Raw genomic sequence first — 17,008 nt, forward strand, 5'->3', positions numbered from 1 at the left:
AGCACTAACCTACAGTAACTCACGAATCTTCACACCGTGCCTGTTGTATTAGTTTCCACAAATTTAGTGGCTTAACACTAATTTATTATCTTACACTTCCGGATGCCAGAAATCTAAAGTGAAGGTGTTGGCTGGGCTGTGTCTCTTCTGAGGAGGGCAGGGGAGAGCCTGACTTTTCCAGCTTCTAGAAGGCTGCCTGCGTTCCTTGGCTCCTGACCCCTCCCTCACATTGCTCCGCCCTCTTGCTCCCACTGGCGTCTACTACTATGATCCGCCCGTAGCATCAGGCCCACGAGGATATTCCAGGATAACCTCCCCATCTCAAGATCCTTGTCTTGACCACAACGGTGGAATCCCCTTTACCGTGTAGGGTAACTAGTCACAGGGTCCCGGGATTAAGAGGTGGACATATGTGAGCAGACTTTATTCACCCTACCTCACCTGCGGGATAAATACTATCATTCTACCCGTTTTACAGATGAAAAAACTGAGGTACGAGGAGAGTAAGTAACTTGGTCACGGTCACACAATTCGTAAGGAGCAGAGCTGGGATACCAGCAGCCTGGCTCCAAGATCCACATTCTCTCAACACACAACTTTGTATAAATCTTTGCATACTAGAGTGAGGATTTGTGTAGCCTACATTTCTAGAAGCAGAACTACTGGGGCGAACTTTAACAGGGGTTGCCAAGTTGTCCTTCCCTACAGCTCTGTCAGCTCCCACCAGCAGCACCTAAAATCCAGAAGTTCTCTTCACCCCAACTCCAGATGCCTTGAGGGCAGAATATTAATTGAATACACAAAACCAAAGGAGTTTTACGACTCCTTATCAACTTGGTAACTGAGAAATATTTCTCTTTCATGAAAGGAGAGGAACAATACCCTCCCATTCATAAAAAAAAAATTACAGTGGGAATAAAGAACCCTCAGTTTCCTGGGAAAAAATGAAAATATTTAGTTACCTTAATGTATTGCAGGACTGAAAATCCTATCCTCACCTTGACTGTGACCCCAGCTTTTTCTCCTTCTGCTCCGCCTCGTCAGAGGCACCGAGTTTGAGGGTGGGTTTGAGCAACTGGTATTACCCCCATTTTGCAGCTGATGACATAGGGGCTCACAATGCAAGGGCAAGGTGGGCACAAGGAGATGACTAGGGAAAGGGACGCTGTCCCCTTCCTAAGACGGTAGCCTCTCTGGGCCGAGTTCCACATTAGAAGAGCGTGAGTTAACAGAATCCGTAGGCAAGCTCTCTTTCCTGGTTCTTCCTTTGTGACTCTGCCTTCTGGTGTGGCCTGCCCAGCCTGTGCTAGGCTTGGCCCCTACCTCCCTGCTGTCCCTCTGTGCACTGGGGACTCCCAGATCCCCCCTCCCCCCAGCCCAGTGGCCTTCCCTTTCTGCACCTGTTTCCTCTCCAGGTGAGGCCCCCGTGCACTGCGCAGACCACACATTTGGTAGGTGCTAGGAGAACGTGCCACTAACTAAATGCCACCACATGAGCCCTATGTTCGTACACCGTCCCCTTCCACCGTGACTCCAAAGTGTCATCGCCACCATTTCACACTCCCAAATACACAGCTCAGGCTCTGGCTTCCGTCTTTGGTACAATAAAATTCTAGACTCTCTATTCTGGCATTCAAGACCTCTACTTGCCCCCCCCCATGACCGTAAGCTCCCCACCCCGCAATATTGCAAATTCTGTATTCACAATGTTGTCACTGTCTTCCTATGGCAGCTACACAGGAAAATCTCCAGTGGTTATTTCTATCTTGCTCTGAGCAGCCAACACACTGTCCAACCCTCACTCTGTGTGACTGTCCCTCACAGGTACTTGGACAAGGAAAGGGAGACGATGAGTGCTGTGCTGAGTGGCTGTTCTCTGTCAGGTGAGGTGCCGGGTGCTGTTCATTCCAATGTACAGATGAGGGAACTAAGGCTTCCAGAGGATAAGGTGAGTTCCCACAGCCGGTGAGAGGGCCTGAGCAGGAAGTTGAACCCAGCTCTGCTGACATCGGTGTCCTTGCTCTTGAATCTGCTCCCAACTAACGTTTCATAATCAGTTCTAGGATCTCACCCACACTCCATAGGGTGTGGCTGCAGGACTGTCCCCAACGCTGGGTTCCCTGAGACCCTACCTGAAGGGGGGGTCATTGCCTGCCTAGTCTCTCCTGGACACTGGGCTCTGTCCAGCTAAGGGGCTGGGTGCCCACTAGTGTGACTGGCATTTGAGCTGCTGCCACCACTTTGCCACAGAAAACCCTCCTGCACAGGCAATGGAGGGTTGGAAAAGATGCTGGCCTTGTAGACCAGACAGCCAGGTCTGCTGGGCCCAGGAGAGCAGGGGCCCCTCCTGGCCCTCTGGCCTCTTCTGTACTTTCTGGGCTGTTCCTCCTCCACTCTTCTCTTGTTGCTGCTTCTTCCCTCCCTGCCACAGGATTCCTGGACCTCCCCTGGACCTTTGCTTCATTCTCTGCCCCCGCCCCCCTCCTTGCTTCTCAGGGCCTCTGTCTCCTTGAGCTTCTTTCCTGGTCACTCAGTCATTCCACCAACACTGATGCGTCATTGGATCCTGGAGCTGCCCACTGGCTGGTGGGAGAGAACATCTGGCTCGGGGACAATTGTCCTCCCTAGGCTTCCATCTACCCCACTTCTCCTTCACCCCTTCACGTCTGTCTATGACTTCCTCTTCCGTCTCCCTATCTCTCCTCCTCCATGCCTCGGTTTCTCCATCCCCGGTCCCTTCTCAAGTTCTCATTCCCATAATAACGCAGGGAGGTGGACTCTGCTACCACCCACATTTTAGATATAAGGACACAGAGGCGCAGAGAGTTTGGGTGACCTGCCAGGGCCACACACCTGGTAACTGGTGGCGCCTGGCCAGCAAGTGCTTGGCTCCCGCTGCGTAGAGTTGGTCCCTTGCCCGCGGCCCCGCCCACCGACCCCGCCCACACCCCGCCCCTCGTCTGCTCCGCCCACCGACTCAGGCCCCGCCCCCGCCCCGCCCCGCCCGGCTCGGCGGCCAGAGGACCCGGAGCAGAGGCGCTCCAGCCTGCGGCGGCCGCGGCGGCGACGATGTGGTTCTTTGCCCGGGACCCTGTCCGGGACTTCCCGTTCGAGCTCAGCCCGGACACCCCCGAGGGCGGCCCGCCCGGGCCCTGGGTCCTGCACCGCGGCCGCAAGAAGGTGAGCGCGGCCCCGCTCCGCAGGCCGCGGCCGACCTCGGCCTCGCCTAGTCAGCGCCGCCGGCCCCGCCGCGTCGCGCCCCGCCTGACGTGGCTGCGGAGCCTCCGGGGCAACGGGCTGGGGGAGGGGGCCGGGCAGTGCAGACGTGGCGGGCGGAAGGACCGAGGGACGACAGGCGGACGGAACCGGGGTCACGTGGGCCCGGCTCAGTGTCCGAGGGCTGACCTGGGGAGAGACCGGAGGTAGCCCTCTCCTCCCCGCACTTGTCAGCTCTGGGGACCATCTCGGAGCTGGAGTGGTCGCCTGCGGCCCAGCCCACATCCCTCAGGGCCCTCTGCCCTCCCCCCAGGCCACAGGCAGTCCGGTGTCCATCTTCGTGTATGATGTGAAGCCCGGTGCCGACGAACAGACCCAAGTGGCCAAAGCTGCCTTCAAGCGCCTCAAAACTCTCCGGCACCCCAACATTCTGGCCTACATCGATGGGCTGGAGGTACCTGCTGCCCAGGCTGCCCCATCTCTGCCCCTCGATTTCTCCCAGTCTCCCAGTGAGGTCTTCTGGCTTCCTGGCCCTAAGCTTCCACCCCTTCTGCCTCAGCACCCCCAGATTTGATTCCCCCTTCTCCACCTGTCTCCCTGCGCCTCTCATCTACCCTTCCTCTCCCGCCATGTCCCCTTCTTCAGACAGACAAATGCCTCCATGTAGTGACAGAGGCAGTGACCCCACTGAAAATGTATCTCAAGGAGCGAGCCGAGGCCGGTGGCCTGAAGGAGCTGGAGCTGTCCTGGGGGCTGCACCAGATTGTGGTGAGGTGGGGGGCAGTGGTGACGAGAGCAGGGTGGGGGACTTCAGTTGCTGGAGTGTGATGGCTCCTTCCGCCCCCAGAAAGCCCTCAGCTTCCTGGTCAATGACTGCAGCCTCATCCACAACAACGTCTGCATGGCCGCTGTGTTCGTGGACCGCGCTGGCGAGTGGAAGCTGGGGGGCCTGGACTACATGTATTCGTCCCAGGGCAATGGCGGGGGACCCCCCCGGAAGGGGGTCCCCGAACTTGAGCAGTATGACCCCCCGGAGTTGGCTGATGGCAGTGGCAGAGCAGCCAGAGAGAAATGGTGGGTGACTGGGGGCGGCATGCCCCAGCCTGCCCTATTCTGGAAGCTCCTGCAGCCTCGGGACCCCGCAGCTAGCTGGCAGTCCCCCTGTCCCCTGCTGCCCAGCTGGGGAGGGAACCGGAGTCCTCCGGGAGGTGGGGCAGAATAAACACGGGCTTTGCGTGTGTTTTGGTGGTTCTGAGTTTGAAAGATGTGTGACCTGGGTGGACGTTGTTGCTTCTCTGAGCCTTACTTTCTTTATCTGTTCAATGGGACTAATGAACCCTCCTTCTCAGGGCTGATGGCAGAATCAGCTGAGGGACATAGCTCAGGGTCTGCCATGTAGTGAGGTTCTGGTGCCCAAGGCAGGTTGGAGGCCTGTGCTAGCAGGTGGCAGGACCTCGAACAGCTCTGGTCACTACCCTGCCTCAGGTCAGCTGACATGTGGCGCCTGGGCTGCCTCATCTGGGAAGTCTTCAATGGACCCCTACCTCGGGCGGCTGCCCTGCGCAACCCGGGGAAGGTGAGTGTCTGCCCCAATCCCAGCTCCTCTCTGCCAGCCAGCCAGCCCTGCCCTGCCCTGACACTGAGCCTTCTCCCACAGATCCCCAAATCGCTGGTGCCCCATTACTGCGAGCTAGTTGGCGCCAACCCCAAGGTGCGTCCCAATCCCGCCCGCTTCCTGCAGAACTGCCGGGCACCCGGTGGCTTCATGAACAACCGCTTTGTGGAGACCAACCTCTTTTTGGAAGAGATTCAGGTGAGCCCCCCAGCCCACCCCGGCCTTTGGTCCTGTGTTCTTCACCCTGGCCCGCCCTCCCCACTTTGTGGGCTCCCTCATAATTAGACCCTGGGAGACAAGCATGGACTATGGAGCCAGACTCTCCGGGCCTGAACCCTGGCTCCAGCTCTTACTGTGTGACCTGTCTGACACTTGTTACTAATAAGAGTACCTCCTTCAGAGGAGCTCGGTGAGGAGTCAGTGAGTTCGAAGTGCACAGTAGAGTGTCCGGCGCACAGTAGGTTCTCAGTGACTGCTCCTGGCACCCCACTGACTCCACCGTACATACTGGCCCTGACCCTGATGTGTGCCATGCCCAGTGTCTCTATGTGTGGTGGGCAGCAGGGTGGGAGGGAGAGTCAGACTCAGATCCCTGCCCTTAAGGATCGAGTAGGGAGTAAATGGACCAGGTACCCTCCCACGGGGACTCTCACAAGCAGAGAGGGACGGAAGATACATAAAAGGAAATCTGAACTCCCCGGGACAGGGATAAGTACCAGGAAGGAAAAGAGTGGGTCAGGGTGCTCAGGGAAAGGCTCTCTCAGGGCTGACATTTGAGCGGAAGAGTGGGAAGGTGGGAGCCATGGGGATGGTACTTGGGGAAGAATGTTCCAGGCCGGGGGAGCAGCCAATGGAAAGATGTGAGGAAGGGATCCTTGGCTTAATCTCCTTGAACTTCAGTTTCCATATCTGTATGATGGGGATAATAATAGTCTCTGCTGGCCCATAGGTTGTTGTAGGGAATGAAGGAGGAAGGCTCAGCCCCGGATACCTGCTCTGACCCGGCCGTGTGTGGGGCACACAGAAAGGTGACTGAGAATCTGGAGTTGGGGAGGAGGGACAGACACTTGCACAGACCTTGATGGAACAGGGCCCATGGACTCTTCAGAGCACAGGGGACCTGAGCTGCGTCTTGAGGCAGAAGCGCTGGAAACGCTGAGCCCCGTGCCTCCCGGGCAGCATGGGGGCCGCAGGAACGTTGTTACGTGGAGTTCTCCTCACATGGCTGACTCTGCGAGGCTGCCCTGCTTAAGATGTGCTCCCTAGGAGATGGGTTGTTTCTGGCCAGTCTCAAGGAGAATGTGGAGGGCAGCGCCTAGGGGCCCCTCTTCCCGTCATGGGGCAGACCAGTGGAGAGAGCCCAGCTAGGCAGCCTGGAGTGTGGTTGGGCCTTTCTCTGGGCCTCGGCGTCCCACGAGCCCTGCCCTCAGAGCACAAAGCGTGCCTCCCACCCGACTGAGCTGCTTGGGTGCCAGGCAGGTGCTCGTCCCCAGCCAGAGGTCAGCTTTTCTGGGCCAGGCAGCAGCTTGGGGAATGAGGGTACAGTAGTGAGCACAGGAACTTCGGAAGCATACAGCACTGGGTCACAAGCCCTGCGCAGTCACTCCTGGCTGGTGACCTTGAGCCTCAGCCTCCTTGCGTGTACACGAGGGGATGGGCACCTCTTCACGGGGTGCAGCACAGTGGAGCTGCCAGACCACTGAGGCACACTTTTCCCTGACTGCTTTCTAGCTGTGTGACTGTGGGCCGATTCCTTGCCCTCTCTGTGCCTCAGCTTCCTTGGTGGATTAAATGTGGATTATGTTGGCACCTGTCTCATAAAGTTGTGCGGGGATTACTTAACCCGCATAAAGGTTTTAGTATATTACTCTGGCTGGCCTGTAGGCTGGCCTCAGGAAATGGGAGTTGTGGGGATGACAGCCTCAGGGAGGTTGGGGGGATCATTGAGTTGACAGCCTGGCCTGTCTGGATTCAGTGGGAGGACCTGGTCTGGGGGTCAGCTGCGCGTCATCCCTGCCTTCCCCAAAGCTTGCCACAAACGCCAACCCAGCCAGGGCCAGGGGGATGGACTGAGCCCCCGTCCCCTCTCTGAGCCTTAGTTTCCTCATCTGTGCCCTGGGGTTAATGGTACTCACACTTCGGGTTATCGTGAGGAGTAGAGGCAAGGCTGACAAAGGGCCTGATGCCCCAAGCGGCTGCTTTCCGGCAACAGGTCAGTGCGGTGGTGGGAGTGACGATCACCGACTGGCGAGGCCGCCGCCGCGTGAGGCGCTGGGCCGGCAGCTCTCCTGCACACAGCAGCTCTGTGAGGTGGTGTAGTTACTGTCCCGTTTCACAGATGGAGGACTTATCCCAGGTCACATGGCTACTGACAGGGGGAGTTGGGATTTGAACCCAGCCCTGTTGGGCTCCAGAGCCCATAAGCTTCGGTTCTCTTTCAGGTGACGGGGGACCCCCTGTCCTTGCCCATAGCTGAGGAGTGGCATGACTAGGCTGATCTCCTACCTGTGTCCTGTCCTTGCTCCCCCAGATCAAAGAGCCGGCGGAGAAGCAGAAGTTCTTCCAAGAGCTGAGCAAGAGCCTAGACTCTTTCCCTGAGGATTTCTGCCGGCACAAGGTGCTGCCCCAGCTGCTGACCGCCTTCGAGTTTGGCAACGCAGGAGCCGTCGTGCTCACACCCCTCTTCAAGGTGGGTGGGGGCTGTGGGACCCAGACTCTGGCTGGGTGGGTCCGAATGGCAAAAGAGAAGGCTCTGGGGGAGGGACAGCCTGGTGAGGGCAGACCCATCTCTCTCTCTCTCTCACACACACACACGTGCGCGTGTGCTGCTGACATCCCCTTGCTTCAGCGATCCAGGGCCACCCGATCAGCTGTCAGCGAGGCTGTGGGGACTTCTTGTCCTTGGGGAGAAGAAACCCTGTGCCTCTAAAATTCTTTTTCCGAAGCCCCCTTACTTCAGAGCCTATAGAACTTCTTGCCTTTCCCCCAGACAGCACCCTTGGTCTGACTTGTGCACCCTGGTTTCCGAGGCCCAGGAGATCACCTGCTCACCACCCCACTTTCCATCGTCCCTCCTGACCACTTGGCACTCTTCTTTTGACTTCTAGGGGCTGGATCCTCCCCGCCTTCCTCAGACCCCAGCCCACCCTTACCTGGGCACGTGCCATTCCCCACTCTGTCCACCCTGGGAGAACACTTTTCCCTGAAGGGGGAAGATAGCGAGCAAATCCTGTATGGCTGGGAAGCTCCAGAAATTTTAGAATTATGGCTAGAATTGTGTGTGCGTGTGTGTCCGTGTAGTGGATTGGTGCCTGATTACACGGAGGGGCACAGACCTTTCCTCAGCCCCCTGTGAGGCTGCCTTGACCCAGAAAGGTGAAGGGCAGGGCTGCCTGAGATGGAGTATGGGCGGAGGGGCTGCCGGACAAGTGCCTGACTCCCTCCACCCTCCTCCCCTCCCCACCCTGGGAAATGAGCAGGGAGCCCAAGGAAAGAAAAGGAGCCCATTAAAGTCACCCCACTTCTGGGGATGTAGCTGAGCCCCCTCCTCCTGCTCTTTCCTGAAGGTGGGCAAGTTTCTCAGCGCTGAGGAATATCAGCAGAAGATCATCCCGGTTGTGGTCAAGATGTTCTCATCCACCGACCGGGCCATGCGCATCCGCCTCCTGCAGCAGGTGGGGCTGTGGTTAGACCCTGCCCCCTCTACCCCGCCCGGACCCCACCTGGGCCGCTGGGGAGACCCCTGCCTCACCTCCAGCCCCAGGCAGGTGGCTGGAGCCCCTGCCCTGGCACCCTGGAACTTTCCCCCAAACACACACAGGCGAGGGACTGGTAAGGCCAGGCTCTTAGGAAATCGAGGCCATCACGGGGCTCATTGGCAGCTTTGGGAAGGCGCAGCCTACCCAGACTGTAGGCCTTCTCCCTGCAACCCAGTCTCTTGGCTTGGTCACTTGAGCCATTTAGAGTGGGGATAGTGTCTCTCCTGCCAACGCCAGGGCAGTTGGGAGCATCAGACATGATCTGTGGGATCGAGGGTGGGGCCCTCTTAGGAGCCAGGAATTCCTAGCGGCTCCAAGGTATCATTCCCTCCCCAACTGCCATTTTTGGTGGGTGGGGGATGGGAGGGAGGTCATAATCCCTTTTACAGAAGAGGCAGTGGAGGCTCTCAGAAGGCATGTGGTGCAGGACCAGAGGCCAGACCCTCCAGCTCCCAGTCCTTGGTTCTTCCCAGCACCCTCCTGGCCTCTCCTCCTCACTCCACATGGTCCTAAGACCAGAGAAAGGCCAGATGCGAGGTGGAGGGCTCAGGAGAACCACCTGGCTGGCCAGTGCCTGTGTAGGGGGTTAACCAAGCCACGAAATGGGCCGGTGGCCATGGTCAGGCAAGGAGGGGCCGACTGTGTTTTCACTCCGACCGGGCCGCAGATGGAGCAGTTTATCCAGTACCTGGACGAGCCGACGGTCAACACACAGATCTTCCCCCACGTGGTGCACGGCTTCCTGGACACCAACCCTGCCATCCGAGAGCAGACAGTCAAGGTAGGTGTGCCCGGGGTTTCCAAGGCCCGGAGGGGCTCACATGACAACTCAGAGACCTTGGTTTGGGCCTGTGCGTCTGAGCGGGTTAAGGGAGGGGCAGGCGCCGTCCTGCACGTAGGTCCAGACTCTGGGTGCAGCTCAGCAGCTGGTGGGGGAGCAGGATGGGCCTGGCCTGTGGTCCTCCGTGCAGCAGACCCTGGCTGGGGCGCTCTCTGTGCCCAGCCCTGTGGCCCATGCTGGGGTGCAGGGTGTCTCATGGAACTGCTTTTTGAGGTGATGGGGAGTGGGCTTGCCAGACAGTAAACACAATTAGAACAGATATGTTAGGGAGTGCCTGGGTGGCTCAGTAGCTTGACTGACTCCTGATTTCGGCTCAGGTCATGCATGATCTCAGAGTCCTGAGATCGAGCCCCGCATGGAGTGTGCTTCTCCCTCTCCCTCTGCTCCTCCCCCCTGCTCATGCGCACGCGCATCCGCTCTCTTTCTAAAATAAATAAAATCTTAAAAAAAAAAAAAAGTTATGTTAGAAAGTCACAGAGTGTGGGGGCGCCTGGGTGGCACAGCGGTTAAGCCTCTGCCTTCGGCTCAGGGCGTGATCCCGGCATTATGGGATCGAGCCCCACATCAGGCTCCTCCGCTGGGAGCCTGCTTCTTCCTCTCCCACTCCTCCTGCTTGTGTTCCCTCTCTCGCTGGCTGTCTCTCTCTCTGTCAAATAATTAAATAAAATCTTAAAAAAAAAAAAAGTCACAGAGTATGAAGAGAAGGGTTTGCAGTTTTAACAACAGCCGTCAGGGAAGACTTTGCTAAGGAGGTATCATTGAAGGAAAGGAGGCAAGGGATCGGGCTACGGGGAGATGGGATCGAGAAGAAATGTGTTCCCTGGAGAAGGAGTGTGTGCAGAGATCTTGATGCCAACATGTGCCTGGAGTGGAGAAGTAGCCACAGGAGGGTTAGCGTGGCCGAAGGGGCATGGGGGAGAGAGGTGGAGTCCGAGAGGTCGTGGTGGCTCCAATCTGAATGGTAGTAGCAGGTGGTCAGAAGGGGCCACGTTCCAAAGGTGGGGCAGACGGTATGTGCCGATGGGTGGCTGTGGAGCCAAGTATGGTTTCTGGCCTCCGGTGGCCTCTGGGCGACCGGAAGGTGAAGTTACCATTTACCAAGAAGCGTGGGAGCTGCAGGTTTGCGGGCAGAGGTCGGTCTGCTCTTGGCCATGTCTATCAGGCAGGTGCATGTGTCTGTTTGGCCACTGGTAATAATACGTGTGTGAAGTTTAAGGCAGAAGCCTGGGCCCGAGGTGCTCGGCATTGGCATTGTCCTAATAAGAGCAGTCAAAGCCACAAAGTGGGTGAGATCACTGGGGGTGAGGTGTACAAGAGAAGGGGCCTGGGGAGCAGCTCTGGGGGTCTGAACAGTAGGATCTCAGCCACAGGAGACTGAGAAGGAGCAGCCATCGAGGTCAGGGGAGAACCAGGAGAGGGCGGGCTCCTGGAGGACCAGAGATGGAAGTCTCAAGGAGGAAGGAGAACTTGGGGGTGTCACAGCTGCTGAGGGGTCAAATTTGGTTTGGATGGAGACTTGGCCACTGGATTTAGCAACACGGAGGTCCCTGGTGACCTCCTCTCGAGCCAGTTGGTAGAGTGTGGTGGGGGGTGTTTCTGTGGAAGTCTGAGTCAAGTGCACGCAAGAGAGAGCAGACGGAGAGACGGGAGACAGGAGTGTGAACAAACACGGAGGTTTTGCGGTGAAGGGGACAGAGAAGTGTCTCCTTCCTCAGCGTTCTGGGTAGGGGCCACGACCAGGTTGGGAGGTAGGTCTGGGGGGGCCTTGGCGGGTCCTGTCAGAGCCCAGGGTCACTGTTGGCCTCCACACCCTCCCAGGAGGCTGCTCCTACACGTGGCCCTTTGCTGGCTATGGCCCCCAATTTCCACACTCCCCCACCCTGCAGTCCATGCTGCTCCTGGCCCCGAAGCTGAACGAGGCCAACCTCAACGTGGAGCTGATGAAGCACTTCGCACGGCTGCAGGCCAAGGATGAACAGGGCCCCATTCGCTGCAACACTACCGTCTGCCTGGGCAAAATCGGCTCCTACCTCAGTGCCAGCGTGAGTGCCCTGCCCACAAACTGAGACTTCTGTCACTGCCTGAGGACCACAGCGGCCTCTAGGGCCAGGCCTCCTTGTGCAGCCCTAATGTCTGAGGGGCAGATGGTGATGGATCTGGGAACCGAACCCGGACTCGCTTGGCCCCGTGGCCCGTGTGCCTTCCCTCAGCCAGCGTTTGCAAATGCAGACGCCTGCAGTGCCCGGACAGTTAGCAGGAATGAATGAATGAATGAATGAATGAATGAATGAATGAATGAATGGTGTCAGCGGTGCAGGCCTCAGCCCCAGGGCAGCTGCTGCTCCAGCCCCCGCTGTCCTGGCAGCAGGAACCCACTGCTGTGGGAGGAGAAGCCAAGATTGAGTTTTAAGTAAAAAAAGTCTCCTCATTTGTTAGGGATTAGCTCACATTTTTCAGACTCGGGCGGGCGGGGGGGGCACTGTGCTCTGGGAAGCAGGTCTGGCAGTGGGTCCCATTACTGACCCTGCACTCAGGAGCCCTCTCCCTTGCCCCTCCCCAGACCAGACACAGGGTCCTCACCTCCGCCTTCAGCCGGGCCACTAAGGATCCATTTGCACCTTCCCGGGTGGCGGGTGTCCTGGGCTTTGCTGCCACCCACAACCTCTACTCGATGAACGACTGTGCCCACAAGATCCTGCCTGTGCTCTGTGGCCTCACCGTGGATCCCGAGAAATCGGTGCGAGACCAGGTGAGGCACAGCTGGGCCCGGGCTCTGGAGCTGGGGCTCTGGGGGATAGCTGGGCCCTGGCTGGCCCGGTGGGCTCACGGGAACCCTGGAGGCCCCAGCTCTGCCCCTTACTACCCCACAGGCCTTCAAGGCCATTCGAAGCTTCCTGTCCAAACTGGAGTCTGTGTCAGAGGACCCCACCCAGCTGGCTGAAGTGGGTGAGTGGCCCACACTCATGTTCCCTCTTCCTCCCACCACATCTTTGACCGTCACCTGTCATGGCCCCCTTCCACCTCACTGGAGTATCTGGAAGCTAGAAGAACCCAGGGAGCAGACAGGACACCATTGCTCCTCACCACCCCATCTCACCGATGGGGGAGCACAGGCCTGGAGAAGGGGGGCCACTAGAAGTTGCTCTGTGTTAGTTACTGCCTTCTTGTCATCTTCCCCATGAGAGCCTGGCGTGACTGTCCCTGTCTCTCTCTCCTGTCGCTGCCCAGAGAAGGATGTCCACGCAGCCTCCAGCCCCGGAATGGGAGGAGCCGCAGCCAGCTGGGCAGGCTGGGCTGTGACAGGAGTCTCCTCACTCACCTCCAAGCTGATCCGTGCACACCCAACAGCCGCCCCAGCCGAGACCAACGTCCCCCAGAGACCCACGCCCGAGGGTGAGTGTCCCACAGTGGCTGAGTCAGTGACTGAGAGGGCTTGGGGGTGCTGGCACCCAGGATCTCTTCCCGTCTGGCCTCCCCTGGGGTGGTGGTGGGGACATGGCTGACAGAGCAGGGTTTAGTCCCCTCACGAGCTTCTCCCTACACCTTCCTCCTACCCCAGCAACCTCTCCCTGTTTTGAGACCTTCCTGGGTCCCAGTATATGGGAGCTCAGTGAGCCTCTGCTCCTCAGGACTTCCTGCCCCGGCCCCCACCCTTGTCCCCGCCACACCCACAACCCCAGGCCACTGGGAGACGCAAGAGGAGGGCACAGACACGGCGGAGGACAGCAGTGCTGCCGACAGATGGGACGATGAAGACTGGGGCAGCCTGGAGGTGAGTGGGGCTCAGGGGGTCTCCCCAGGTGACTCCAGCTCAAAGGTTATCAGCTGCCTTCAAGGAGCTCAAGTGGCCTTGGCTGGAGTCACGCCTGTCCTCATCTGCACAGCATCCCTGGTGAGGAGGTGTCATGGAGTGGCCCTTGTGGGTTAGAGCTGGCAGCTGACACCCACTAAACTCCAAAGGCCCCTGGGAGCAGGGCTGGAAATGGAAGTCCCGGTGGGCGGTTTTGGGGACAGCCCAGTGGTCTTTCTCACTCTCTTCTCCCCATCCTTCCCTCACTAGCTCCATTGGTCAGCAAGGAGAGGCCATTCCCAGGCCTACGGGGGGTGGGGGAGTGGGCTGAGGATGGAGGAGGGCTACCCTGAAGGGCATGGGGGCAGACCTCTGGGCCCGATTTCTCCACCTGCTGAGAGCAGTCTCTGGCCTGGGGCTGCGGGGAGGGGTGTGGAACAGCGAGATCTTATTCCCCAGCCTCAGAGGAGTGAAGGCACATCCACCCTAGAGATGGGAAACAAGACTTGAGGAGCAAATGAGATGGAATGCAAAAGAAGAAGGGGTGGAGCCCATGGCTGGGAAGGGGCTGGCAGGCTTCCTTGCCCTTTGGGTGGGCGCTGGAGTGCCTATGGCCATCCTCTCCTTCCCACACTGCAGCAGGAGGCCGAATCTGTGTTGGCCCAGCAGGAAGACTGGAGTACTGGGGGCCAGGCTAGCCGTGCTGGGCAGGTAAGCAGGGTGGGACACGGGTGTTCCTATGGCGGGTGGGGCCAGGTCTCCCCCACCCCATCGGGCACTACCTCCCTACCTTCTGCAGACCAGCAACCTGGACGCCAAATCCCCTGAGTCAGACTGGAGCAGCTGGGAAGCTGAGGGCTCATGGGAACAGGGCTGGCAGGAGCCAAGTCCCCCAGAGCCGCCCCCTGAAGGCACAAGGCTGGCCAGCGAGTATAACTGGGGTGGCCCGGAGCCCAGTGACAAAGGTGATCCCTTTGCTGCCGTGTCCGCACGACGGGAAGCTGGCGCCCAGGTACGTGGCACCCGTCTGGGCAAGGGTACAGAATGGGGTGGGCCTCAGCTGGGAGTGCACCCCCACTCCAGCCCCACTTCCCTTTCAGCTGAAACCTGATTCATGGGGTGATGACAACTGGGAGGGCCTGGAGACAGAGAGCCGTAAGTGCTTCCCCTTGAAGGGCTGATGGGCTAGGGCTGTTGACCTTGGGGCAGGTGCAGGCTGGGCAGCCGAGCCCCCTGTGCTCCTGAAGCCCTCAGCCCACTTTCTCCTGCTCCCAGGGCAAGGGAAGGCCGAGCTGGCCCGGAAGAAGCGGGAGGAGCGTCGGCGGGAGATGGAGGCCAAACGCGCAGAGAAGAAGGCGGCCAAGGGCCCCATGAAGCTGGGAACCCGGAAGCTGGACTGAACGGCGGGTGTGGGCGCTTGCAGCCGCGGAGAGCGGGCCCCGTGGATGTATTTATTGTACAAACCATGCCAGCCCGGCCAGTCCGGCCAGGCACATCTCACGTGTACATAATCAGAGCCACAATAAATTCTATTTCACACCCCTGTGCTGGGCTCAGTGTAGCCCCTCCCAGGAGGCTTGGGTCTGGCGCTGCCCTGTGGAGTCCACGCCCACCACAGACATGAACATCAATTTGCTTCGAAAGCCAAGAGTAAAGAGGCACGATCTGATTTATCAGTTTCCAGGAAATGCCCCCTGGGAGGAAGGCCACCAGTGCCGGGGCCCCATCTCCACCTGTGAACCGGGCGGTGCGGCTACGGGCGCCCTCGAAACTCGAAGGGGTCCGTGGGCCCTGGAGAGTCCCAAGGTACGAGCCCCGAGTCAGGCAGGTGATAGAGGCTGCCCTCGCCGGAGGGTCAGGCAGAAACCCCTCGCTGACGGCCAAGGTTCGGATCACGTCAGCGGCGGCGCTGGGGCACGCAGGCCCCGTGCGGGCGGCTGCGCGCGAAACCGGCTTTGCAGACACAGCGGAAGGAGCCGCTCGTGTTCACGCAGCGCTCGCTCTTGCACAGCAGCCCGCGCTGGTTCAGCTCTCGGCACTCATCGATGTCTGGAGGTGGGGCGACAGGTGCGGGCTTCGCCAGGGCGCCAGAGCACGCAGCCCCCTTAGCGTGTGCACCCTCTCCCCTGCTGCGCCCTCTCCCCTGCTGCAGGCTGGGGCCCTCACTGCGGGCTGGGGCCCTCACTGCGCAGCCCGTGCCCTCCACCCGGCTCACCCACACAGCGTGCACGAGAGGCGTCGAGCTGGAAGCCACCGGGACACTCGCACACGGCGCCGCCGGGCCGGGGCACGCAGCGGCCACTCACGCAGCGGCACTCGTCCGAGTCCTCCTCTGAGCTGTCCTCTTCTGCGCCCGCGGGGAGAATGCAGACATCAACCTCCACCTCCACCACCTGCGGCCGGCCGGCGGATGGCCAGGGACCCCCACCTCTGTGTCCTCCCGCTACACTCACCTCGAGGGGGCTTCCCCAGTAGCAGGGGGCTCGCGTCCCAGAAGGAATTGCTCTCACTCTGCGACGTCGGGCACTGAGACCCTGGGAGGGACAGGGGCGGTCGGTGACGTGGATGCACCCAGGCTCCCGCCCCAACCCCTCCTGCGCCCCGGGGGGCTTGGCTCACCCGCGCTGCGTGGCGGGCAGGGGCGGCACTGGGCTCCCCAACCACGGCCCTGGCGACAGCAGCAGTCATCGAAGGTAAGGGTTGGCCCGGTCAGGGGCCCCGCGCACATGCCATCTTCTCCACGCTGGGCCCAGCACACGTCCCGCCGCTCCGGGACACGCTCTACGGAGGGAGACCAGGCATCAGCTGGAGGCCGGAAGGGGGGAGGCAGTCGGCCCCTGGTTCCCACCCACCGTCGCGGGGGTCGCGACCCCGGGGCTCCACACAGCGGACCGGGCCCTGGAATTGGCCCAGGACAACTCTCGCCCTCACCGGCTGGGCTCTCCGGGAGCTGGCAATCGCGGCCGGAGGGCCCGGGCACCCAGGGCGGGCGGCACTCGCAGCGGTAGGAGCCCGGCAGGTTGACGCAGCGACCAGGGCGGCAGGCTGCCGGGTCCTGGCACTCGTCTACGTCTACGGGTAGCGAGGGCATGTGTGGGGGTGGCGGTCACAACTCAGCCCGGTCCCCGCTCCCCTCCTGTTTCCCCAGCCAGCAGGCCCGGGCCTCACCCATCTCCTCTGGGCTCAGACACTGGCGCTGCGCGGGGCTGTACTCGGCCGGGGGCGTACAGGCACAGCGGTAGCCGCCGCGCGTGTTCTCACACACTCCGTTCCGGCAGTTGGACTCGTCCAGGCACTCGTCCACGTCTGCGGGGAGGAAAAGCGCCAGTGGAGGGAACCGGCCCGAAGTCGGGTAGTTGTGCGTGTCTCCCGGTCACTGTCCCACGGCCACTGGGACCGTCTGCACTCACCCACGCACTCCAGTAGGTTCCCGTCGTAGTAGAAGCCTTGCTTGCAATAGCACTCGTAGCCCGGCTGCGTATTCACGCATTTGCCCTCCTTGCAGATCTCCGCCCCGAACAATATGCACTCGTCGATGTCTGCGGAGTGACAAGCCGTGGGCGCCCCATGGCCTTTACCTGCCGGGCGCGTCAGACCCACAGCCAGGGACGTGTGGGCGGGGCTTACCGCGGGAGCGGAGCAAACTCAATGGGAGAGGCTTTTCCAGACGCTGACGTGAGCGTGATAGGGGCGGGGCATACCCTGAAGGTGTGGGCGGGGCTTACCCCAGTGCTCGCTACCGACCTAGCGAGCATTGGCGGGATCGGGGCGGTCCAAACCTCGGTGGG

General features: G+C 60.1%; 2 protein-coding genes across 3 annotated transcripts in view; one reads left to right on the forward strand and one right to left on the reverse strand.

Moving 5' to 3' along the window:
* Nucleotides 1-3,003: 3,003 nt before the first annotated feature.
* Nucleotides 3,004-14,759, forward strand: SCYL1 (SCY1 like pseudokinase 1). Its single transcript, XM_040639403.1, has 18 exons — nt 3,004-3,180; nt 3,530-3,670; nt 3,862-3,984; nt 4,064-4,290; nt 4,702-4,792; nt 4,874-5,029; nt 7,362-7,520; nt 8,398-8,505; nt 9,257-9,370; nt 11,317-11,472; nt 11,991-12,179; nt 12,301-12,376; nt 12,659-12,823; nt 13,060-13,202; nt 13,860-13,931; nt 14,020-14,232; nt 14,321-14,375; nt 14,496-14,759. Exons 1-18 carry the CDS (start codon nt 3,070-3,072, stop codon nt 14,618-14,620), a joined length of 2,424 nt encoding a protein of 807 aa, XP_040495337.1. The 5' UTR covers nt 3,004-3,069; the 3' UTR covers nt 14,621-14,759.
* The window catches only part of LTBP3 (latent transforming growth factor beta binding protein 3), a 20,764-nt gene continuing 18,386 nt past the window's right edge, over nt 14,631-17,008 (reverse strand). For both annotated transcript variants that reach the window (XM_040639402.1, XM_040639401.1), the window contains 5 exons: nt 16,152-16,292; nt 15,840-16,001; nt 15,674-15,754; nt 15,436-15,567; nt 14,631-15,269 (listed from right to left, as the gene is read on the reverse strand). In XM_040639402.1, the coding sequence (XP_040495336.1) occupies nt 15,118-15,269; nt 15,436-15,567; nt 15,674-15,754; nt 15,840-16,001; nt 16,152-16,292 (668 nt within the window). In that variant the 3' untranslated portion in view covers nt 14,631-15,117. The remainder of the gene's footprint in view (nt 15,270-15,435; nt 15,568-15,673; nt 15,755-15,839; nt 16,002-16,151; nt 16,293-17,008) is intronic.

Source organism: Ursus maritimus, unplaced genomic scaffold (genome assembly GCF_017311325.1).
Source record: "Ursus maritimus isolate PB19 unplaced genomic scaffold, ASM1731132v1 scaffold_23, whole genome shotgun sequence".
NCBI classification, from domain to species: domain Eukaryota; kingdom Metazoa; phylum Chordata; class Mammalia; order Carnivora; family Ursidae; genus Ursus; species Ursus maritimus.

Excerpts from the sequence above, each read along its gene's own strand:
- SCYL1 (XM_040639403.1), top strand. The coding sequence starts at position 3,070 with ATGTGGTTCTTTGCCCGGGACCCTGTCCGGGACTTCCCGTTCGAGCTC. Across the intron at positions 3,985-4,063 it reads GGGGGCTGCACCAGATTGTG|AAAGCCCTCAGCTTCCTGGT; the intron begins GTGAGGTGGGGG and ends TTCCGCCCCCAG. Across the intron at positions 14,376-14,495 it reads GGGCCTGGAGACAGAGAGCC|GGCAAGGGAAGGCCGAGCTG; the intron begins GTAAGTGCTTCC and ends TCCTGCTCCCAG.